Source organism: Arachis stenosperma, chromosome 4 (genome assembly GCF_014773155.1).
Source record: "Arachis stenosperma cultivar V10309 chromosome 4, arast.V10309.gnm1.PFL2, whole genome shotgun sequence".
Lineage (NCBI taxonomy): Eukaryota > Viridiplantae > Streptophyta > Magnoliopsida > Fabales > Fabaceae > Arachis > Arachis stenosperma.
This window is the reverse complement of record NC_080380.1, coordinates 728,430-752,599: the sequence shown is the minus strand read 5'-3', so window position 1 is coordinate 752,599 and position 24,170 is coordinate 728,430. Positions and strand designations below refer to the sequence as shown.

Genomic DNA, 24,170 nt, shown 5'->3' with positions numbered 1-24,170 from the left:
TAAAATATTGTCCCAGTGTTTGGGATTTTAGTATTTGAATTTTATCCGGTCAATATGTCAACAACTTTGATAAACTTGGTGTTTTGGCTCTATAATGCCTTTTTTTAATCAAACATTACCAATATGAATTATGAATTATGTCTTTATTGAATTGAGTTTTCTCAGCCTTTTGTTTATATCTTATCCTCTGTTACAGATTTAAGAGTAATTCAAATCCTGTCCATTTCTATTTCATTGAAAAGAAGTCCAGGAACAAAAGTATGCATATAATCAAACACTTTAATTTCCATTTCTTTCAAACAAAAGGATAGGAACAAGTACATGAACAACGAATGCATATAATATGCATGTCATTTGTTTTTTTGCTAGATACAGTTGACCCTGTTATCTATCCAACTTTAATACAAGAACACCAATTACAATCAGTAGCATGAACACAAACATCAAAATTTCTCCCATTTTTAGAACCCTAATTTCAGCTTCTAATTTACCAAATTTTCAAGCCATCTTCATCTTCCATTCTTCATCATCAACTGAATGTCTTGTTCTATCATCACATGGCATGGCATCTTCCAAAACTTTATCAACCCACATAAACAATCCACACCATTTCTTACCCACAGTCTACACATCAAAGAAAATTCAATCAGCAAAATTTATATCCATAAATACAGCAATCAACAACAATAATACTTACATTGTAGTTCGGGCAACCTAGGAACAGTCTCCATAGATTAGAATCCGTCCCTGACCACCGCAGCACCGGTCTCGACCCGTAGGCACACCATTCTGGCAAACGAGCTTCTCTGTTTCTGTTCATTCTCCTCATGATGCTTCCAAACGATCGTGGGTTGTTCGAGCTCCCAGCTGCATTGCTCGTGCTAGCCATAACCTTCGGGTTTCAGAGAGGGAGAACAGAAGAACACAGCACCGACAAGGAGACAACAGAGTGAACAATGTGGCCTTCAAAACAGGGGATTAGGGTTTTAATTTCACATGAGGGACCAAATTGAGTCGGAAGAGTTTACTCTGCTACATCAGCTAGCCGTTGTGAGTCCCACGTGTCACCAACGCTGCCAGCTAAGCTTTCCGGTTGCGCCACGTGTGCTGAAATTGCCGGAAGGACCACTTTGAATCCCGGAGTGCAAGTTCGGAGATGACTTTGAGGAACTTTTAAGTTCAGGGACTACTATGAAGCTCGAGTGCAACTTCAGGGACTATATTGAGACTTATCTCCTATATATATATATATATATATATAACCGATATTTCACAAAACAAAGTTAGGAAAAAACTAATATTATATGGGAACGTATTTAAGCCAAAGATTTTATATATATACTTTTTGTAACAAAATTTTAAACTTTAGATATTATATTATCACCATTTTTTCTAACTTTTTAAAATGAGTTTTAGTACTCCAAAGTTTGAAGGAGTATGGTAAAACTTTTACTATTTAAAAATAATTTATAAAAACTAATTTTTAACAGATAACTTTTTAAAAAGTGTAACATTTATGTTTAGTAAATCAAACTAAAAATAATTTTTAATAAACACAAGTAATAATAATCATATTTAATAAAATAATTTCTGAAATTTAAAAATACTATAAAAGACATAAATTTAAATGTTAAATTTAAAAATAAGTTAATATACGAATTTAAATTTTGAAAAACATAAATTGAAAAACTTCACTTTAATTGCTTTTAAAAAGTATTTTAATTTTTTAAAAGTGGCAATTTTTTTTTAATTACCAAACACAGAATAGAAATTTGTGCTTTTAAAAAACACAAACACTTCGAGTGTGAGGCTGACATACACGTATCATGGGAGAGGTAGTTGATCAATGGGCAAACATTCATGAAGATATGTTGGACGAATTTACAAAGCGGTTCCATTTATATGATGACTATCTTCAACTTCGATTGATTTGCAAGCAGTGGAACTTCAAACTTCCGAAGATCCTCAATGGCAACAAAGCTCCCTGGCTGCTGTTACCTATTGGTGGCGGTGCTGCTACTAATGAAATTCTTGAAAGTAATAGTCTTGAAGAGAAGGGGATTTACCATCTCACACTTCCAGACTTGCAAGACGGCCTTATCCGTGGTTCTTGTTATGGATGGTTAATAATTGTATCCATGTATGAAGGCACCATAAGAATGTTAAATCCATTGACAAAAGTTTGCTTGGATCTTCCTCCAATCTCAGATCTGCCGGATGTAATTCAAAACGGGGATGAATGTAGTTTTTTCTTTGCTGGACACTCCATGATCACCGAGGAAACCATCCTGGCAAATAAATTTCTAGTTTGGAAGGTTATTATAAATTCAGCTCCTGATGACATTAATTTTATGGCAGTGGTTTTATATGGATCTTGTAGGTTGGCTTTTTACAAGTCAAGTAATCGGAGATGGCTGAAATTACCAACAAGGCCTCGTCCATATTTTCAAGATGTCATATTTTTTCAACAGAAGATATATGCAATACAACATGATGGGCAGCTATACGAATTTGATACAATGACAAAAGCAGAGCCCGTGGTAAGAATTTTTAAACCCTCAACTCCATTTGATACTGTTACAAAAGACATTAATCAAAAATATCTGATTGGGACTGCTGATGGAACTTTATTGATGGTGGTAAGACATCTTATTAATTTGATTTGTGAGGAAGAGGAACGTTACTATAAGACTACCAGATTCGATATTTATGAATTGAAGAAAGATTCAAATGCATGGTCAAGGATTAGTAGTTTGGGAAATTATATACTGGTAATTGGATTTAATGCTTCTGTTAAATTGTTTGCTGGCGATCTTTTAAATTCCAAAGGAAATCAAATCTACTTTACAGATAGTTTGGTTCAAGAGCAATCAATGGTAGAGACTTACTATCATAACATTGGCATCTTCAATTTAGAAGATGGGAGTTGCCAAGATGTGTTATCAGATGTTAACTTTTTTTGTCCTCCTGTTTGGATACTCCCTTGACTTTGTTTTTCTTTTTTGTATCTTAGACTTTTAATTTGTGCTTTTACAAAGTATTGTGTTTAGATCATTTTGCATACTCTTCAGTCTTCATCATTGAATCTTTGTGTGATATACAAAGTTAACTTATATTTAATTATTTTAGTCAGATATGTTTGATAAAAAAACAACATCATTGAATCTTTGTGTGATATACAAAGTTAACTTATATTTAATTATTTTAGTCAGATATGTTTGATAAAAAAACAAAAGTTGTATATCCGAATATAACATTGCTTTATAAATAGGGTTTATTTTTTTTGGAAGGGTTCAAATATTTAAATTTAATCATTTTTAAATTAATAATATTTAAAATTTTATAATTTTATGTAATAATTTATTCATATTTTATTATTAAAAATTCACAAAAAAAAAAATTTTAATTAGCCTCCAAGTTCTAAATTTTTTCAGCATGAAGTTAGTTGATCAAGAAAACAAGGACCCGTAGGATTAAGTACAAGCATTTTTATGACAGTCAAACTAAGCTAGTTCAAGTTCGTATACATTACCACTTTCTCCTTCTGGACACTTTTTTTTTTAACACATAATTTTTTGTTGAAAAGTACAAAAATTTATTAATATAGTACAAAATTTTTTACACATAACATAAATCTATTAATATAATATAAAATTTTTACATATAACACAAATTTTTGCTTTGCTTTAAAAATATTTTATTAGTTGAATAAGTCAATATTTTAGACCTATAATCTTTTAAAAATTTATATATTATTATTAGTTGGATATCAATATCTTTAACATGTGATCTTTAAAAAACTTTTATACTGTGCATCAAAATTTTTATATTGTACACCAAAAATTTTATAATGTATATCAAATTGCTGTACTAAGTAGTTTTACTAAGCATATATAAAAGAAGATAAAGAGAATGACGACGATAATAGTAATAACAAAGGAGAATAAAGAATAAAAAGAGAAAAATAAATAAGAAAAAAGAGGAGGAAGAGGGGACATCTGAAGAAGCTTAAAGATCCAACAAGAGAACTTGGTTGGACTCGGTTTAAAAGAATTTGGCTGCCTAATTTTATTGCAAACTATAATACAATTCGAAATGTAAATAATAATCGAAGAAGAAATTTATTTTGATGGCCAATGAATAATAGCTCAAATGGCATAGTTTCCTCATACTCAATTAAGAAATTGCGAGTTCGAGTCTCCTATCTTTGGTTAAAAAAAAAAAAAGAAATTTATCTTGATGAGAGATAAAAGTGAATTGCAAAAGCTGCTTAACTCAAGAATTCGTGATATCCCAACTCCTTTGCATGTATGGCGGCAAAGGTGCTGTCAACGCAAGATTCCCCACTTGGTTTAGATCGTAGTGGGGTGATTGCACATCTTGCAGTGCTCGATATATATTGGGCAAAACTATTTGCTTGCAATGAAGATGTAAACGAGGACACCTTTCGGAAATGCTTCCTTTGTTCAAAGTGAGGCCAAAGGGTAGCATTTCTTCCTTGCAAAGCTCCTCACTTGAGTCCACGTCAGACAGATTATCATGTCCAAACTTCCTGTGAGCTTGCCATCCGTACTTGTAGTCCCCAACTATCGGTGTGCCCAACACCTCGGCACAATGGACTCGAAGCTGCGGAACCAGCAAACACTATAAGCAACAAAAACACTGGATCTCATTTGAGTTGATAAATAGGTTCATTACCAATTTTTTTACCTGGTGCTTTCTACCGGTTAAAGGGTACAGCTCAAGCCAAGTGTAACCTGCATTATTAGAAGTGGCATAAGTCGGATTCTCAGGAGATATTATATTCATGAAATGAGTAAACTACTATTTCTATCTACGAATGTTCAGTCAAACAGAGCACGGAAGGAATGAGGCAAGCTGCTGATAAGAAATGGCGTGAGGTGGTTTTTGCTGTCGGGGATTTTGTGTATTTGAAGCTCCAACCATACAGGATGAAGTCCCTAGCAACCAGGTCCAATCAGAAATTATGTGCTCGATTTTATGGTCCTTTTGAGTTCCTGGAAAAGATTGGTCCCTTACAGGCTCAAGCTCCCTGATTCAGCTTCCCTTCTTTTGAACCTCAACCTCTACCCGACTTACTAAGGAAGGGGAGCTTGTGGTTCAGCCTGAATGGGTCCTGGAAACGCACTGCAATAGGCTTGGAGAGCTAGAAGTTCTAGTGAAATAGCAAAACCTAGCAGACTTTGAGAGCACTTGGGAGTTGGCAGAGAAGTTGCAGAAGAGGGGGGGGGGGTGGATATTGTGACGCACCCAGCAGCCAAGAAATTCAGCGGCAACACGGATAAATTACCCCTCTCAAATATACATATAGGAGGAGAAGAAAAAATAACTAAATAAGTGTTGAGAGCAACTTGACTTTAGCAACTGGTTGGAAGAGAAATATATATATATATATATATATATATATATATATATATATATATAGATAGATAGAGAGAGAGAGAGAGAGAGAGAGAGAGCAACTGGTTTCTTTAGGGAGAGAATTGGCCTCCGGAAAGCCAAATACCCTTTTCTGTGTTTGCTTTATACAGTTACACACTTATTTCAATACATACTTCACTGTTCTGGAGATTTTCACATTGATATATCCTGCGTCCGTGACTTGCTTCATTCTACTTCTTATTCTACTGTATCTTAGCTTAATTCTCCTATCTACTCTACTCTATCTCTGTACTGGATCTGTTGAGTTTTACGATTACATCTAGAAGTCTTACAAGGTGCAGAATGACCAAAAGCTCCACGGCTTTATTCAGAATCTGTTGCAAGTTATACACACACACATTTGTTTTCAGATGAAGCACAGGAAGCTCATGTACAAAGGGAGGTTAGTGAATGCAAACACTTCTAAGTGGATTCCTACAATCCTACAAGAACTCCATGGCACCAAAACGGTTGGTCATTCTGGTCTCTTTAGAACTTTCAAGGAAACTTCTGCCCTCATGTATTGGGAAGGGATGAAAATTCCCATTCTTTACTTTGTTTAGAATTGTGAGATATATGCCAACGGAATAAATATTCCACTCTCTTCCCCGCTGGGTTGTTGCAACCTCTTCCGATTCCCACAAATGTTTGGGTTGACATCTCCATGGATTTTTATTGGGTGCTTACCTAAGGCCTCAAGCATGACACTATTTCTTGTAGTTGTTTATAGAATGACTAAATATGCTGCAAGAGCTTGGTACCACAAATATTAAGACGAGGGAGATGCAGAATAAGAACAGATAGTGTAAGAATAGTAGAGAGGGGAGATTAGAAATGAGAGTGAAGAAAGAAAAGAGAACCTGAAAGGTATCAGCGTGACAGCATTCCAGTCTGAGTGTATTAATGGGAAAACAAATAAAGAAAAGTAGAGAACAAGGTATTTAAAGTAGGGTTTATTACTAACCATGCGATGATGATCCAATCACATGATACTCTGTAATTGCATGCTGTGAAGACAATAATGTTGAATTGTCAACTATGGTTATACGATCAGATTTTCCATTGTCAACCACAACCTGCAATCAAACAAAAGAGTTTACTACATACGATGAGCTTTTTATGTTCGTCAAATCAGTGACATGTTACCTGATAGTTAATACAAGAAGCTAATTTAGATATTATTAATAGAAAGACGGGTCAATGTACGATTTTTTTTTTCTTTTATCTTCAGAAAATGGGAGTTCATATTTTGGTATGCACATGGCATATTGTTAGCAGCACAAAAAGCTAAGACCAAGTAAAATTTTTCATATATGCAGTGTATGCAAATTACTGTATTATTAAGTTCAAGTATTCAACACATCTGAAAATTACATGAGTTGTTGTCAGGATTGATGCAGCACATGTGAAGTGTATTGCAAAATGCAGATCAGATAAGAGTTGGGGGAATTAGCAACCTAACAAGCTTCTGATAAACAAGTGGCAAGACCGTTACAACCTTACCGAGTGAAGCAGTAATCAACCCCCTTGGACGTCTTGGACACCCAATGACCAGCGCAATATACCTTCTTTGTAGGATTCTATTTTCTGCATCAATCTATTTAAGATCAAATGGCACCATTCAGTGGGAGAAAAGGAACAAAATCAAAATTGAAAGACCAATTTAAGAATCAATGTTGCAAAGATTCTAACAAGCACATCAGCACAAGTGAAGCATTCGATAGAAAAGCAGAAATCACCCACATCATCTGATGCTGTTGAAGTTTTCTCCCTGAAGATGGAATGCAAAATGGTAGCACTGGTCTGTGTCCTTCCCATCACCAGAATGCCAGAACAGTCTCGGTCTAGTCTATGTACCTGATATACATATTATTTCTCAAAGTATCAACACCAGAGCTTTAATAAGAGAGAAATGTAAGTTGATTATACCAACAATCCAACATACAATTCATTAAGGAATAAAATTTTCAGAGAGAAGCATTTAATAAACTCGAAAATAAGCTCACCAGGCGAGGGGAGTCCGGGTACTCGAAATTTAAACATGCTGCAGCTAAGACATCTAAACTCCTCTTGATGTTGGTGCCACCCTATTCATACACAGAAACCATCTGATTATAAGAAAGAGAAATGCTAAGGAGCCGTCAAAATTTATTATTTTTTGTCATCACTTAGCCATCAACACAATTCATTTAGTCTAGTTCCTTTAATCTAGTAATCCAACAAATACTTTATCCCATACTTTTAAGGTGCATGCTATGGTGCCTATATACATTTGCCTAAATATATATTTAAATTAAAAAATATAAAAATAAATAATTTTTCAATATTTAAAACTTACCATAAAAGCCAAGTTCGGCAATTTCGACACCAAAGTTATAGGCACCACAGAATTTGCCTACTTTTAAACATTAAAGGCAAAGCGACAGCCAAAAACAATAAATGCTGATGACCCTCTAGCATTCCTCTAAGAAATATCATTATTAAAGCTTTCTTTTTTTTCAAAGTTAGTTAATTACCTGCACTGGCATTCCTGGAGGTTTGTTCAAGACAAGAACAGCAGGATCCTAGTTTTGATAAGTGCGTCGCAGTACGAATTCCGAGAAAGATAAAAACAGGTTTGAGATAGCACTAGAGAAAAAAGAAGGAAAAAAAATTGAAGAGAAGCTAAAAAGTGAAGAACCTTATAAAGGACAAGACTGCGGACAAATTGAATTTGGTGAGGGGTGAGATCAGAGTGACGTTTCACCTCCGTGGGAATGTGTTTAACAGATAGAGGAAGAAAGATGGTATCTCCTGAGTTCAACGTATCCTTAGCTGCCACCTAATGTTGATGATATGGTTAGGACTTAGGAGGGAAGAGGAGGGGAAGGTAAAAAAAAAAATTAAATTAATAAATAAATAAAGTGAAATTGAGAGTAGAAGGAGCCACCCGTTTGATTATGGTAGGAGAGGAGGATCTTCGAACCTGCCTGAGACGGAAAAGCTTGTGGACGAGGGGTTTGGGAAGGTGGGGGCAGCAGCGGAGAACCCATTTGAGGGCAGTAGTGGAGGCGGAGGCGGAGGGGGAGAGAGAAGTAGGAGTGGGAGAGAAGGGAGGAAGTGTATGCCATTTGTTGTTGTTGTTGGTGATGGAGAAGTGACGTGTACTCAACACTCTGACGCGGAGGAGGACCATTATGGACTCCGCTGCCACCGCAAACATTGTAACCGAGACTCAGACTCAGCCAAGGGTTTCAGGGTTCTACTGCACTTAAGAGGCCTTTCTCGGCGTGTGGGTATTGGATGCGTAAATTTTTATTCACCCAAAAAATATAAATTGGGTAGTGCTAGGGAGCCAATGGCTTAAGTGTACAATGTGTACAATGGGCTAAATTTTTTGTCCATGAATAAAATGAACATCACCATACTAGCTAGAATAACCATCCGATACCAAGGATAACCATCTGGATACCAAGGATAATAAACATCTCAATAAAAAGTTAAACTGATTTTGGGGTTCACCAAGGATCGAATTCTTGACCTTTCGAATCTAGAACTCTAATACCATATCTGAAACCACTCCTCCCAAAAGCGTAACCTGACAGGACAATATAACACTAATGGTCATATCTCTAATACTTTTTAAACCTCCATTGTACACATTGTACGCTTAGACCATTGGCTCCCTAGACTTTTTCATATAAATTAGAGTAAACGCCTAATTCGTTCATTTTTTATGAATGAGTAAAGGATAAAGTGATTTTTGTTAAAAAAAAAATACTTCGACTCTCAACTTTTGAGAATGGACTTTTTTAATTTTTTTAATATTTGAGAAAATAAAGTTTGATTTTTTATTATTAATTTTATAAGTAGAATTAAAATTAAATATGAAAAAGAGAATAATAAAGGGTAAAAGTTTAAGAGATTACAATTGACATCATCTAATTTTTTTTACTGGAAATGATACACTCCCTCAATCTTTTTATTTTAGGACAATACGATTTTTCTGTTAAAAAATTTGTTAAATAATAACAAAAATTACTTTTGTGAAAATTTTATTTATATTTTGTAAAGAATTTTAAACTTTTATAAAATTCTTTTTAACAATTTAATCAATTATTACCACTATCTTATTATCATTCCTACGTCTATTATTCATCATTATTTTCTCTACTATTATCATCACTAATATTAATATTATCAACATTAAAGTTCTTTTCTTTCATTTTTTATTATCAACATTAAAGTTCTCTTTTTTATTTTTTATTCGATGTTTTTTTTTTTGCATCATTTTCATCAATGATTTTTCTTCACTTAACCATCATCGATAAAGGAGTTTTTCAAAAACAAATTTATTGATAGTTTGTGGAGGTTTAAAAACCCCCACAAAATACAAATAAAACTCTCCACAAAATTAATTTTTGTTATTATTTAACGAATTTTTAACAAAGGGATCATATTGTCCCAAAATAAAAAAGTTGATTATTGAAGTGTTCCTTTTTTACAAAGAACGCTTTGTCCTTCATGAAAATAGACAAAAACCGGATTAGGTGTTTATTCTAAAACAAATATGATAGATCTTGATAAATATAGAATATACTGGTAACCAAGCTGAATTGATTTAGTGTTAATTTATTATTCTATTTAAGTAAGTGTATATATGTAATAATTTATTGACTAATGACAATTTTTTAGATAGAATTTAGTACCACAACAAATTAATTCTCTATTTACTGAATTGGGAGATACATAAAAAACTAAAAAAAATAGAATACAGAGATACATAAATAAATATGTATATTTTTATTCATTAAAATTAATTAATAAGCTTAAGTAAAATTATTATTATTATATTAAAAATAAATTTATATTTTTTAGATAAACATTAGAGTGAATAATAAAAAAAATTAAAGAGAAATTACTCTAAGAAAAATAGTCCGTTAGAATCAGAATAAAAATTCCAAGCATTTGAAGCAAGGTGGATACTTTTTTGTAGTCGGAATAAGCCCATCTCCACAGATGTACTTGCTTCTCATAACTTACAACCCTTGTTTTGGATCAATTTCGTCACTTTGTTATCGGCATCCAAGATAAAATTTCTTAGCATGATTCACAAAAAGCTTAAGAACTCAGACCGGACAAAAACTCTAACCATATTCCAGTTGCTTTGATAAAAATAAAAGAAAACTCAAATTCACAATTTTTAGATAAGTACAGAAAAATTATATCATTTAAATTATAACTTATTCGCAGACCGAAATTATTTTATTTAAAAAAAAATCCACATTTGTATTTTTTTTAATATGATAATCTGATTTACATATTAGATGGAGCTTTTTTATATAATAATGAGTGAGTGACAAGCCTAAACAACCATTAAGCATTTAAAATTCATTAAAAATAAAAATAATTACTGAACATTTAAAACTCACGTATGAAAATTAAATTGCTAATTAGATGACATTTTTTTTAATTTACTAAAAATTAAAGTGTTACTAGGTATTAAAATTATAGCTAGTGACCCACTAGTGATTATAGTGATTTAAAAACTCTTCAAACATTAAAACTAACATGAAAAGATAACCAAAGATATTCTAAAATATATAATAAACAACTTATATGAATTTGCCAATAATAATATTAAATTTTAATGTTTTTTTTTTCAAGAAGAGGTATAAATTCGAGAGGTACATAATGCATCACTACGAATCATTAGCCTTAATTTAAGCACATGAAAAATATTTTTGAGAACTTGTTTTTTTGTAGAAAAATCTGTCAATGAAAACAAGGACAAAGTCACGTCATTTCTACTCTGGAGAATTCCTCTCGCAACCAAAAGAGTTTAGTTATATAAATTTTCTATATCTAAAACTAAGTTTCATTAATTATTTAATATTAATTTTATGGTAGGACTACATTAAAGTTAAATAATTTTTTTTAAATATAATACTTTAAATCTTAAAGACCAAAATAAAATTAATAAGATTAAGTTCAAACATAAAGAATCAATTTAATATTTTATCTAAAATATTATAAAAATATATAAAATTTAATTTTTAATATAATTATTATGTATTTATTAAAATAAAAAATTTAAATTTTTTATTAATAAAAAATTTAATTTATATTTAAGATATATATTAGTTAAATCTCAAAAAAAAATAAGACATGAATGTTACCAAATTTATTTTAAGGGATCTATAATTTTATATTTTATATTTTATTTATGAAAAAAATCCTAATTTTGGATCAAACCCTTCTCGCCTTTAATTCAAAGAGGGTGGAAGTTGCATCAATAGATGTCAATAGAGAAAGAGAAAGACAAAGAGAGGTGGCATCAGCATGGTACACAATGAGTTGGTTGGCTGTTAATCTCAATAAATTCAGCCACCTAAAGTTAGGGAACCGGTTTCCAAGTGAAGAAAGTCACTCTTGTATTTATTTATGAATTTTGTTAGAGAGTTAATAGAGTATTTGTATAATGTGTACAATAGATTATTTATTTGATTCAATATAAGTTAAAAAATAAATATTTAGAATAAAATATTACTAATTTTTTAAATACAATAAACTTATACTATTCAAAATAACCATCCAAATATCATGATAATAAAGCTCTGATACCTTTCTGAATCGAACATCTCTATATTTTATTATAGTATAAATATTCTATTGGCTCCTTATATTTTTTCATTATTTATAATAACGAGAACCTACCACCCTCTCTCCCTTGATAGCCCCAAATTTTACCCACCCAAGGCAGCTTTAAAAGAATCTCTAGTTGTTGTTGTAGTAGATCAAAGGAATCAAATGGGCGGTGGGTGCAGAGTAGCGGTAGCCCTTGCGGCTTTAGTCCTGGCGATGGCAGCAAGCTGCGGAGAGTGCGTTTCGCCGGCGGCAGCTCCGTCGCCGGCGGAGAACGTGTGCTTCACGGCATTGCTAAACATGTCAGACTGCCTGACATATGTGGAAGATGGGAGCAATGAAACGAAGCCAGACAAAGGGTGCTGTCCTGAGCTGGCAGGGCTGATTGATAGCAACCCGATCTGCCTGTGTGAGCTGCTTGGGAATCCAGACGCCGTTGGAATCAAGATTGATCTCAACAGAGCTCTTAAGCTTCCTTCTGTTTGCCGTCTCACCACTCCCCCTGTTAGCACCTGCTCAGGTATATCCATTTCATTCCTCACATCTTCAACTTAGTTTTATCATTAAATCCATGAGCAAAGTTTATTATTAGTTGAAGAAACTTGATTGTGAGTCTGTTCTATTTTACTAACTTGCACAAAAAAATTAGAGCAAATAAACCGTTGAAGAACGGAAATATTTGGTAACAAAATAAAATCAGCAAAAAAATAGCCATAATTTATCTTAGTTAGTATTTATTAATTGTTGTGATAATTAATGAATATTAAATAAAATAAATTGTGGTTGTTTTTTTTGTCTTTCTAATATTATCCATTAAAAAATTAGTTTCTCAACAAATACCAATAAAATTTTCGAAAATAATAAACATAAACACCAACAAGTTAGTTTAAATAAAAGATTTTACTGATAAATTTTTTTAAGATATAATCTATTTGAAGTGTAAATTTTCGTATGTTTATTAAATAAATGGTTAAATTAGTTCTTAAAAAATTATTAATTTTTTAAATTATTAATTCTTTAAATTTTCGTATTTTATTTAAGTAAATGTTTACTGTTAATTTTTTTAAATCAAATTCATCCTTTAAAAAAATTAAATTAGTTATTTTAGTTTTTTTTATTATTTTATTTATTAGCAGTGTTAAAATTTACTGTTGTAAAACATTAAATATACTCCAACATATATTTAGAAGTCTTAATTAATTATTAACATAATAAATTTATGAAATTATATCAAATCAAAATTTAATTGTGAAGAGAACTTGAGGCATTTGAATTTCTTAATTTGAAATTATTTTATCTAATTTCATAAATTAATCATGTTAACAGCCAATTAAGACTTTTATATGTGTATTGGAGTGTCACTTAAAATGTCGTATTAATAAATTCTAACACTGTAAAATAAAATAACAAAAAAATTAACATAAAATTTAAAAAAAAATAACAAAAAAATAAAATAAAATAAAATAATTAAGATAAAAATTGACATAACTAATTTAAAATTTTTAAAAAAAATTGACACTGTTAATTTTAAAAAAAAAATTGACACTGTCAACAAATAAAATAACAAATTTTTTAAAAAAAATTGACACTGTCAACAAATAAAATAACAAAAAAATTAACATAACTAATTAAAAATTTTTAAAAAAACGAATTTGATTAAAAAATTTTTTTAAGGATATTTCGAAGACTAATTTCACCTTAGATTTACATTATGTTTATTTATCCTGTACTCAAAAGGATATTTTTTATTCTTTATTTCATTTTCAATTGAAAACAGCTGTTTTTGTCCCTGGTCTTAACAAGTGTTTCTTTTGTTACAGCTGTGGGAGTCCCTGTGTCCTTGCCTCCAAGTAAATCTGCATCACCAAGTAAGTTTTCAGTCATTTGATTATTCTTTACTTTTACAGTTGTAATTATTTTACTTACCGGTTTTGTTAGGAAATGTTTTTGTGGCATTTGTTAAAATTATCTATAATAGAAATTTAAATTTTTTTGGTAAATACATTATAAATTATTGATAAACTAAATTTTCTTTCAACAAAATATTTTACTGGTAACCTTAACAATACAAAGTACTTTACCATTTACTGTATTTTTTAAAATAAAATTTGTTATTATTGAAACAATTGTATATTATTTAATAGGTTTAATTAAGATGGAGATCCCCGTAATATCTTTTAAATTTGTATATAGATTTTTAGGCATATTCTTGTAGGGAATTAATTGGTAAAACTTATAAAATATATATATATATATATATATATATATATATATATATATATATATATATATATATATATATATATATATTTTAATTCATACATATTTAAGAACTATGAGGATAGTTAGGAGAATGAAATATGACTTCTAATCATTACTAATCTATATTTAAGTTTGTATAAAATAATTATTAAACATTTGTTTCCAACAAAATAATTATCTTCTATTATACTTTTTATAATCACAAAGAACAAACAATTAAGCTTTCTTTAATTAGAAATAAAAAGAAACTTCGATATATGATAATACAGTCTAACTTGCAATTGAGTCCTTATTTTTACATTTTTTTTAAAATTTAGTTCCTATAATTATATACTTAAGAATATTCTGATTCTTTTCAATTTTTGTGATGCTAACAATCTAATTAATTTTTTTTTATAAAATATGAAAATTTAATTACAAGTTTTAAAATATAAGAATCTATTTATAAATTTAGTAAAATTATCTGAATCTCAAAAATAATTAATCCATATTAAAATATTAACTAATATTTTTCTAATTTTAAAATCCTTATGATATGATATGTTAATAACTTAATATGAATGAACTACATTTACTAAAAGTATTTAACTTTTCCATTTCATGGAGTATGTTGTTCTTTGTTAAAAATATAAGGGAGAGAAATGTAGTAAAGTAAAATTATTTGTCAAGGGAGGAGAATATAATATACTCAAATTTTTTTTTCTTAAAAAAAAACTTATAAACTTTCCTTTTTAATGCCAAAATAAAGTACTGTATTGAAACCGCATATGTTCTAACTAATTTGTTTGTGTAAATAAATAATGAAGGTTTGGCACCAAAAGGATCAACCGCTAATTCTTCAAGTGGAGTTGCTCCTAGTCCCGGTATATACCACTTGAATTTTATACACAGTTCGATATTCAATTCCTTATTAATCAACTTTGCATTAATTTAGTAAAATAATAAAATTCACTTGGAATAGAAGTTATTGATCTCTGAGAAAATATGTTGAGGTTAAAGCCATCCTTACGAAAGTAATGGGTCTATTAGATTGGTTTTAAATTTTTTAAAAATTTAGTCGTCGAGAGTATATTTTTTTATGTAAATAAAAATTTTTTGGATAAAATTGAAACAAAATAAAACTTAGGAGTATTTTTGAAACTTTTGTCAAATTTTAGAGACAAAAAATATACTTTATCTTATATAATATAGAGAAATTCTTGGGAACTAACAATTTTTAGTAATTTTAGTCATTATTGGCCAATACAAATATTAAATTATTTTTAACAAATAAATTTTATTAATTTATGTGTGTAAATTTTAGAAAACGTGGATATAAATAGTATTGATTTATGTGTGCAAAATTTGGTAAATACAAGTACAAATTATATGTTTTTTGTGTACAAAACATCTGTAAATATAAGTGTAAATTATTGCTGGCTAGATGCGGGCTAAAAATGATAATATTTGCTGGTCATGTAACATTGTTCTATAATACAAAAATACTATTCGTACACTAAAATTAGTCACCATTATATTTGTGTATAAATACATGTGTGATTTAATTTATTTTCAACGGATATTTATATTTCAGCATGTATTTTATAGTAGTAGCTGATTTTGGTGGCTGATTTTGGTGTACACATATCATAATCCATCTATAATATAAATGCATAACAATTATTTTGGAGTTTTAACTTATTGTAAACAACATCATTCAGGTAATGCAAGTCCATCTTCAAATGAAGCTGCTGCAAGCAGCCCTTCAGGAATAAAGATAATGCTAATGGAGCTCCAACCATTCAAGCCTCTGTCCTCACTTTCATTTTTGGCTTCATTGTCTCTGTATCCATGTTCTTTTAGTTCTCCATTCTCAATGTCATTTAGTTTTATAGATATTCAATTTCTTGATTGTTTCTATGTGGTCGACTGCTTTTTACTCTGAAGCTTTTATTGTAATTTAATGCATTCTTCCAAATTAAATACTACTATTATTATGAATAACAATAGCGAATAACTCAAGTTATTGAATTTTTCATTGTGTAAAGAAGAAGAGAAAACATACAAATAAAGCAAAAAGTTACTCTGCAATATAAGATAAAGAGTAAAAGACAAATAGGTCTCTAAACCTTTTTGTTTGTGGACATTTTTGTCTTTGATCATTGAAAAATACTTTTAAATTTCTGACGTCCTTAAAAGTTGGACGAATTAGTCCTTTCATCCAAATGCCTCTGTCAGACCCAATGAAAAAGTATGACGTGGCTCTTGTCACGTGCCTGGCAGACTTCCCTCTTAATTAATGGAGAATTCATGACGACGCGTACACGTGAGAGGAAAGTCTTCCAGGAGACGCTTACGCGTGACAAGCATTACGGGAGCCACATCAAACTTTTTCGTTGGGTCTGACAGAGACATTTGGACGGAAGGACTGATCCGTCCAACTTTTAAGAACGTCAGGAATTTAAACATATTTTTCAATGGTCAAAGACAAAAATGTCCAAAAAAAAGGTTAGAGACTTATTTATCTTTTACTCTAAGATAAATAAAACAGAAGAAGGAGTTAATTGTGCTTGTACTTTTTTTAAATAAATGAAATGTGTCTCTCTATGAAGATATTTTTAAAATTATTTTTGTGTTTATTACTATATTTTCTAAGACAGATAAATACTTTTGAGATGTCAAAACGACTTAGACATATTTTTTTATTTAACTTTGAATCAAAACATTCCATAACTACACGAAAGAAAAGAATGATAAGGTTAAGAAGATAAACATCGGAAGTATATTGGTGCCGCTAAAGAGGTTACATCCATTCCTCAGAAAATCTTAAATATTCTACTATTTGGATTAAACAAATATTCTTTCAACGAGTCTTTTCAGGCTTAAACTTGACTCAAATTGAATCAAACACCAACCTAACATTGTAATTAAATTTTTTATAAATGTATATTTCAGTATTTCACATGATGTCTTTATTAGGTAGCATGTTTTGAGGTGTGTTTTGAGGTAATGGAACGGAAATAGGAAGACTGAGATTCAAGATCATGTTTGTTGACTCAAGTACTAAAATTTCAATCTCTGTCTCTAAAATTTATACTTCCAAAAAGTGGAGACACAGTGGATCGAAATTTTTTAGAACGAAAACTGAAACTTTAATAACATTTTATACCTAAAATACTCTTATTTCAATTAATTAATTTCAAATTCTCTCTTTGTGCAAATTAAATTAGAACTTCATTTTTATTTCAGTTTCTATCTCCCACTTTACACCAAACACAATACTAAAACTTATTTTCTCTTAGTCTCTGTAGCTCTTTTAAATGCTATATTTTAATTTTTATTATAAGAAAGCAATCTTCACTCTTCCTTTGGAAAAAAAAAAATTACTCCTTGACCCTATTAAAAGTAAGTAAAGTGGTGGAAGAGTGAAGGCATAATCTGATGAATACAAAGACTTTCTTGCAGCATCTTACTTAGATGATGATTGGCTGTTCATAATTAATGGCTGTTCTGAGTTTGAGTAATTGCATCTGCAAAATCTTGTTACCTTTGCTGCATGTTCCTGATGGCAATATCGAAGATCTAATAAAATTTAAGCAACCACCAAGGCATCATGACAACATGATAAAATCATTTTCATCACAATATGCACAGTTTTATTATTCTCAGTACACAAAACATGTATACCTGATGTAGCATGCACAATTATTATTATTTTTTTTATCCTTTTTTTGGTTGTTGTAGCATACACTATTCTAAGTAGAGCAGATACAAAACAGACACCAGGATGTTCAACCCGTTTGAGCATTATCAGGTTCCTTATCAGTTTCTTCCGCAGCTTCTATTTCTTCATTGGTGTCTGCAGTTGTATCTTCTTCGACCTTCGATACACGAAACATAGCCAGATGGGTGTCTCCTGACGAAAAAATCATGATTATTGTAGTACTTCTTTTGTTATGGTATGCATTTCATGAGCATATCATTTTGAAAAACTATGAAAACTTGAGTTGTGGACGAAATGTAGCATAAACACCAAAGAGATTTATGTCAGAACATCTTAAAGTTCGACATAGCAACATCTTTGTTGGACACTAGAATCAGATGCAAAAGTAGAAGCAAAAGCAAAATTGTAAGAAAAGATACTGTATTATTGTCATTGGTGGGGATTGTTGACAATTTTTCAAACTTCAAAGGACTTTAGAGAGTTCCAACTCCCTCTTCTGAGACCAACTAACTTCCCAATCAATTGACCAACCTCTCTAACATCATGTAATTTTTACTTTCTTACCCTTCTACCTTATTACCTCCATCTCTGTTCTTATTTACAACTAAACTTGGAGCTCAAGCTAACAAGAAAACTAAGAATGTATGAGAATGCGAACATTATGGATCCTTGAGAGTTCCTTTGCTTTTCTAATTCCTGACTTATTAATAAGAGTAAATACCCCACCCGGCCCCTGACAATTATCTCGAAGGACAACGAGGCCCCCAAGAAAAAAAAAAACACTCAACCCGGCCGGGGGACTGATTAGCCCCTGTACAAAAAAAAAACAACATTGACTTTTTTTGGCACAACGGCTAATCAGTCCCATAAAAGTAAAGCTCAGGGACCGGGTTGGGTTTTTTTTATCAAGAGCCTCGTTGTCTTTTGAGATAATTGTAGAAAACTAAAAGCATCTATATTATTCAATGCAGTTCTAAGGTTTGCGTCATAGAAATATGTATTCACACTTCTCATCCCACACTAACTACTATTCACACCTCTTCCAACAAGTCTAATGTCATCCTCCACATCAACTAGTCATTGGAGTGACACAGAAGTGTTCATAGGGAGTAACATGATTCATAGAAAATATCAATTAACAAGTTAATTCAAATATTTTTTTTCATGGACCAACTTGATTTAAGCACCAAATTTCAAAGAGTAACATGAGCATGCACTCGTTTTTTCTTTTCTTATAAGGAAAAAAAAACTCCTAAGTGACATAGGAATAACCCCTTTTACGTTTAAATTCATTTATTCGAGGTACTATCTCCAGTAACATATTTTATCACATACTTTTAAAATTGATAGCTAACTAATAGCCAAAAACAATAAATTCTAATGGTCTTCTAGCGTTCCTTAAGAAAAATAACCAAGTGGATAAAGATGTGTTGCAGTAGGTACCAAATGTAATATTACTCCCCGGAGATACAGTGGTAACTACTCCCGGTCTCAGCCGCTTGTCGTCGACGAATGTACCATTGGTGCTATCCAAATCTGTGACAAGAAGATTTCCTTGTTTCTTCTGAATGCGTGCATGCACTGCCGAAACTGCAAGTGTAAGAGCAAATTTTATATTTGACATCAGATCACTGAATTGTTAATTGCCGAAATAGTTCAACTTGAATTGGTTAATTTAATCGATAACAAAGCATAGTGCACAAAGAATAAAACAGATGCGTCACAAAGTGGTACTTTTCGAGAAATGCTAGGAGCTATCAGAATTTATTGTTTTTGATCATTACTTAGTCATCATCTCAGTTCCTTTAGTTTAGTAATCCAACGACATATTTTATCCTGTACTTTTAAACATTGACGGCTAACTGTGGCAAAAAACAATAAATTCTGATAGTCATCTAATATTGCTCGTACATTTTACCTGTTGCAACAGGAATCACCAAGTCAGCTTTCTCCGGAACGCGTCCAACTGTCACCTCACGCTGGATAATTCAAAAAGAAGCTAGTTAATGTGAAGTATATTCAGCCATATAAAAGTATAATGATTCATATACATCTATCACTTACAGAAGCAATTTCATATGCACCTGGCATCTCAACTTTGAAGCCTATGTGCCTTGTATCTCCATCTCCTATCAATGCAAGTAGATTAGATCAGTTTTGTTTCCAAATAGAAAAAAACAATCCTATTCAACAACTAGTGCTTTAAGCGGGTAACTGAAGAGTTCAAATGGATAACTTTATGAAGGATTGAGCTTATTAGTTATCTAATCCATCGGGATAATTTACCAAACCTGTACTAACATTTTCATTTTGACAAAATGATCTAATCATTCAAAGTGATGGGTTAATGATTAGAGCATTTTATCAAAAATAAATGTGTGAGTCCGTTTTGACAAAATCAAAATTTTAGATACCAAAATAACTATTTATTCTAATAATAATAATAATAATAGAGATTTTTTATGGCTCTCACTTAGGCTAATTCTTTTAGTTATGGAAATTTAGAATATGTTATGCTCAATTATAAAAAAATGGTGTGTTTTTTACGGATATAGAGATAAATTAGAATTCACAAATCGGAGACTTAGTTTGGTTTTGGAAACAAAACTTAAGCTTTCATTTGGGATAATAGAGAAATCTGAGCTTCAGAATTGTGGGGGTTGAAAATTTTTTCAAAGGATAAACAAATCGAGTCAGTTTTGTTAAAACAAAATTGTAAATCACAAATCTGACCCTTAGATTTGATTTTTTTTTTAAATTAAAACAACAAATTTGACTCTCGAATTTATGGTATCCATAAAAAAAATACATGAAGTATTCACATTGCTGAAAAACACCATTTTGAATCACAATGCTAAAAATAAAAAGCCTCTCACACTTAGTCATCAATTCTCTAATTCCAATCCAATAATATACTTTATCCTATTTTTTTTAATATTAATGATTAATTGATAACCAAAAACAATAAATTCTAACATTTCTCGTAATAATAATTTTTCTGAGTTATGAGGTGATGAAAGTTATTAGAGTGAGGCAAAAGATGGAAGTGAACTGACCAACTGGCTGAAGAAGCCATTTTTGTGAAGCATCAGAGGCTGAGGCGTGTATGGCTCCCAAAGCCAGTCCCTTTGATTTGAGTCTGAGGCTTGGCAGCTGAGAAAACAAGCACTTGTGGCTTACGCCTACACTTAGAGAAGTTGCATTTGAGTTTATGACTTGATACTTTGGAATTCTTCCAATGGATACAGGATGCACAATGCTTTCCATTTCATACCTTATCATATCACACATTCATTCTTTCTTACATTATGAGCACTTAATCCCACATCGACTGGTCTATGTGGCGCCCATTTAATGCTTCACTAGATTTTGGATAATATCTTCAATTCTTCTTGGATCACCTATTCACTAGATTTTTTATTTTAATAAATAAATTAATTATAACCAAGTTGGGTTGGTCTAGTGGTTAGCTCACTAGTTCGCTTAAGCAAGTGTCGGGGGTTCGAATACCGCCTTGTGCATGCAGCAACCCATTGGCCAGCGGCAAACCCTTAAATGGAGCTCAGTCCTGCGACGGATCAGTCCTTGACCTGGCGGGTTAGGGGATACCGTGAAAAACCAAAAAATAAATTAATTATAATAATTACTGAAATAAATAATTTAAAAAATATTTACTAAAATAAATATTCACTTTACTTATTTTATTTTTTTTACCCTGAATTAGAATATTTAAATTATTTTGTTTCAAACAAAATAAAATCTACATTAATTTTTAAAATAAATAAGTGTGTCTCCAAAAACGCTATAATTCAAGCATTATTCAGCACTATCCAACTTAATATATCACAAATAACAATTAGAATTAGACCGGACGTGTTAGTCCAAATTTAAGATCACGTTTGATTTATTAATAATTGAATTTGTTTATAAATTTTAAATTAATTTTACTAAAGCTCGTAAATTAATTCGAGCTCACGAATTAATTCAAATAATATTAATATAATTTATAATTCTATATAAATAAAAATTTATATTTTTTTAATTATTATTTATGTTCTCTATTATAATTATATATAAAAATTTGTATGTATGTGTGTAAAATATGGAATATATATTAATATAAATAAGTAAAAATATTTTTTTTTATGAGATGTCTAAATGATATTTTCATTTTTTTTATTTTTAAAATATATATTTTTTCTTATAATAATAAAAGAACATACACTTTAGTCTATTTGATTAAAATATTTTTTAACAAATTATATATATTAGTAATAATAATATAAAATATATATTTATTATTAATATAATAAATTTAATTTATTTTTAATATTTTAACTGTGTTACAAAATATTATTGAATTTAATATACTTTAACGATAAATATATTATTATTATTATTACATAGTATAAAATATTTTAACTTGTTACAAAAACATTTAATCTAAAATTTTTATATATATACTTCATGATTACACATGTACATACATGAGATCGGTTAATTTCTCAAATTACTCAACTAAAGAGTTTACATTGATGAATATGATTTATTAGTTTAATTCTAATTAGAGTTTACACAAAGTTACAAATTATGTAGCCAAAATGATAACAAAACTGAGCCAAAAAAATTATGATATTTTTTTCAATTTCTGTCCAATACTTATATCCATCGATAGAATATATATGCTGTTTATACACTGACCCAACACTAAGGCTCAGGTCTAAATACACCAAAAGGCACAATCCAAAGATTGGCCTTCGTTATTCACCGACCTCTTTAGAAGAGGTCGGACTCAACACAGACTTCTTTCCAAAGAAGTCGGGCGCAAGAGATAGCTGGCAGATAACACTTATTCAAATAAGTAACTGCCCCTAAAATCTCTCTAACCACTTCTAGAAGCCATATCCCAACAATCCCTAGATAAAAGGGACGGTTATCCACCTAAAAAGGTGGCACTACTCCAACGGTGGTTATTGGATCACCACTATAAATACCCTGACACCCCTCAGGTATCTCAAAGTTCCAATACATTCTAAACCTGCTTAACCCCATGCTGACTTAGGCATCGGAGTATCTTTGCAGGTACCACCCCCCATCTCTTGGAACACACAACTCGGAGGCGGCTCCCAAACATACACCAAGTCGGAGACCACACTCCTCCAGCGCTTGGGCCTCAAACAAGTCCAACCACCGTCCGGTTCTAGGTAAGCCCCGGAACATATGCTATTTTTATTAATTATGTAAACATTATTCTTTCCTATGAGTTATGAACATTGTGAATGCTATTTGGTATTTATATGAAAAAATAACATATGTTTGATATTTTTATATTTTGTTGAATTATAATTATATCTAAAATTCCAAGTTTAATATGGTATATATGAATTTTAGTTAAAATTTATAATTAGAAAAGTAGTAATCTTTATCTATTACTAATTTTACAATTAAAATGTTCACATGTCACTTTTTTATTGTAATTGAAATCAAATATCTTTCCTTTCAAATTAAAGAATTCTCTCCGATCCTTCTCTTTCTCTCTCTTTCTCTATCTCTCTTATTCTTATATTTACTTTATCTCTTTTATATATCATTATCAATGGCTAATTACAAAATTAAAATATTAAAATTAAAATATAGCTATATATTATATTATTATTTAACAACTAAAATATGTCACATGTCACTCTCTTATTAAAATTAAAATAAAATATTTTCTCCAAAATCAATAAATTTTCTACCTTCATCCTCTTATCTACCTCTTTCCCCTTTTTTATTTCTCTATATCCTTTATAACTTATAATTTATATTTTATATTAGTAAGTTGATAAACTAAAATATGTCACGAGATATTCTTTCATTACAATTATATTAAATCTTTCCCTTCAAAATTAACAAACTCCCTCTCCTTTTTTTTTATCTTTCTCTCTCATTCTCTATCTCTTTTTACATTTCTGTTTTATAAAAAAAAATAAAATTAATAATATAATATAATTTAAATAAATTCATAAAATTATAAGAAATATACTAAATTTATAATTAAATATAATTAAAAAATAATTTCATAATATTATTCATATTAATATTCTATTATTATTATTATTATTATTATTATTATTATTATTATTATTATAATATGCAT

General features: G+C 30.3%; 5 protein-coding genes across 7 annotated transcripts; 2 read left to right on the top strand and 3 right to left on the bottom strand.

Moving 5' to 3' along the window:
• Positions 1–498: 498 nt before the first annotated feature.
• Positions 499–1,004, bottom strand: LOC130973886 (uncharacterized). Its single transcript, XM_057898572.1, has 2 exons — positions 698–1,004; positions 499–624 (listed from the first exon to the last, which is right to left on the bottom strand). The coding sequence occupies exons 1-2, from the start codon at positions 887–889 to the stop codon at positions 499–501; spliced, it is 318 nt and encodes a 105-aa protein (XP_057754555.1). The 5' UTR covers positions 890–1,004.
• An 822-nt stretch (positions 1,005–1,826) lies between these two features.
• Positions 1,827–2,987, top strand: LOC130973885 (putative F-box protein At5g55150). The gene has a single exon (XM_057898571.1). It carries the CDS (start codon positions 1,827–1,829, stop codon positions 2,985–2,987), a length of 1,161 nt encoding a protein of 386 aa, XP_057754554.1.
• Positions 2,988–4,024: 1,037 nt separating this feature from the next.
• Positions 4,025–8,696, bottom strand: LOC130973508 (RNA pseudouridine synthase 4, mitochondrial). Of its 2 annotated transcripts, none has more exons than XM_057898069.1 (9): positions 8,408–8,696; positions 8,123–8,263; positions 7,959–8,006; positions 7,449–7,529; positions 7,186–7,299; positions 6,941–7,039; positions 6,407–6,518; positions 4,711–4,757; positions 4,025–4,626 (listed from the first exon to the last, which is right to left on the bottom strand). In XM_057898069.1, the coding sequence occupies exons 1-9, from the start codon at positions 8,642–8,644 to the stop codon at positions 4,276–4,278; spliced, it is 1,230 nt and encodes a 409-aa protein (XP_057754052.1). In that variant the 5' UTR covers positions 8,645–8,696; the 3' UTR covers positions 4,025–4,275. The 2 variants fall into 2 exon arrangements, with proteins under 2 accessions (XP_057754052.1, XP_057754051.1); XM_057898068.1 differs by having other exon boundaries at positions 4,026–4,626; positions 8,372–8,696.
• Positions 8,697–12,035: 3,339 nt separating this feature from the next.
• Positions 12,036–16,316, top strand: LOC130976235 (non-specific lipid transfer protein GPI-anchored 2-like). The gene is given in 5 exon segments (XM_057901038.1): positions 12,036–12,586; positions 13,887–13,934; positions 15,135–15,191; positions 16,029–16,084; positions 16,087–16,316. Coding segments are annotated over 5 exon segments (600 nt in total). The 5' UTR covers positions 12,036–12,231; the 3' UTR covers positions 16,171–16,316.
• A 1,391-nt stretch (positions 16,317–17,707) lies between these two features.
• LOC130973342 (uncharacterized) lies at positions 17,708–21,366 on the bottom strand. Of its 2 annotated transcripts, none has more exons than XM_057897826.1 (5): positions 21,088–21,366; positions 20,096–20,160; positions 19,950–20,010; positions 19,475–19,621; positions 17,708–18,220 (listed from the first exon to the last, which is right to left on the bottom strand). In XM_057897826.1, exons 1-5 carry the CDS (start codon positions 21,320–21,322, stop codon positions 18,099–18,101), a joined length of 630 nt encoding a protein of 209 aa, XP_057753809.1. In that variant the 5' UTR covers positions 21,323–21,366; the 3' UTR covers positions 17,708–18,098. The 2 variants fall into 2 exon arrangements, with proteins under 2 accessions (XP_057753809.1, XP_057753808.1); XM_057897825.1 differs by having other exon boundaries at positions 17,896–18,223; positions 21,088–21,364.
• Between the last annotated feature and the right edge of the window lie 2,804 nt (positions 21,367–24,170).

What these genes read in the sequence shown, in the direction of transcription:
- LOC130973886 (XM_057898572.1), bottom strand. Translation starts at nt 889, where the DNA reads ATGGCTAGCACGAGCAATGCAGCTGGGAGCTCGAACAACCCACGATCG. An exon ending in TAGGTTGCCCGAACTACAAT is followed by an intron (nt 625 to 697) that starts GTAAGTATTATT and finishes TTTGATGTGTAG; the next exon opens with ACTGTGGGTAAGAAATGGTG.
- LOC130973885 (XM_057898571.1), top strand. Translation starts at nt 1,827, where the DNA reads ATGGGAGAGGTAGTTGATCAATGGGCAAACATTCATGAAGATATGTTG.
- LOC130973508 (XM_057898068.1), bottom strand. Translation starts at nt 8,644, where the DNA reads ATGTTTGCGGTGGCAGCGGAGTCCATAATGGTCCTCCTCCGCGTCAGA. An exon ending in GCAGTCTTGTCCTTTATAAG is followed by an intron (nt 8,007 to 8,122) that starts GTTCTTCACTTT and finishes TATCAAAACTAG; the next exon opens with GATCCTGCTGTTCTTGTCTT. An exon ending in TAACCGGTAGAAAGCACCAG is followed by an intron (nt 4,627 to 4,710) that starts GTAAAAAAATTG and finishes CTGGTTCCGCAG; the next exon opens with CTTCGAGTCCATTGTGCCGA.
- LOC130973342 (XM_057897825.1), bottom strand. Translation starts at nt 21,322, where the DNA reads ATGTGTGATATGATAAGGTATGAAATGGAAAGCATTGTGCATCCTGTA. An exon ending in GTGCATATGAAATTGCTTCT is followed by an intron (nt 20,011 to 20,095) that starts GTAAGTGATAGA and finishes TGAATTATCCAG; the next exon opens with CGTGAGGTGACAGTTGGACG. An exon ending in GGTGATTCCTGTTGCAACAG is followed by an intron (nt 19,622 to 19,949) that starts GTAAAATGTACG and finishes TTACACTTGCAG; the next exon opens with TTTCGGCAGTGCATGCACGC.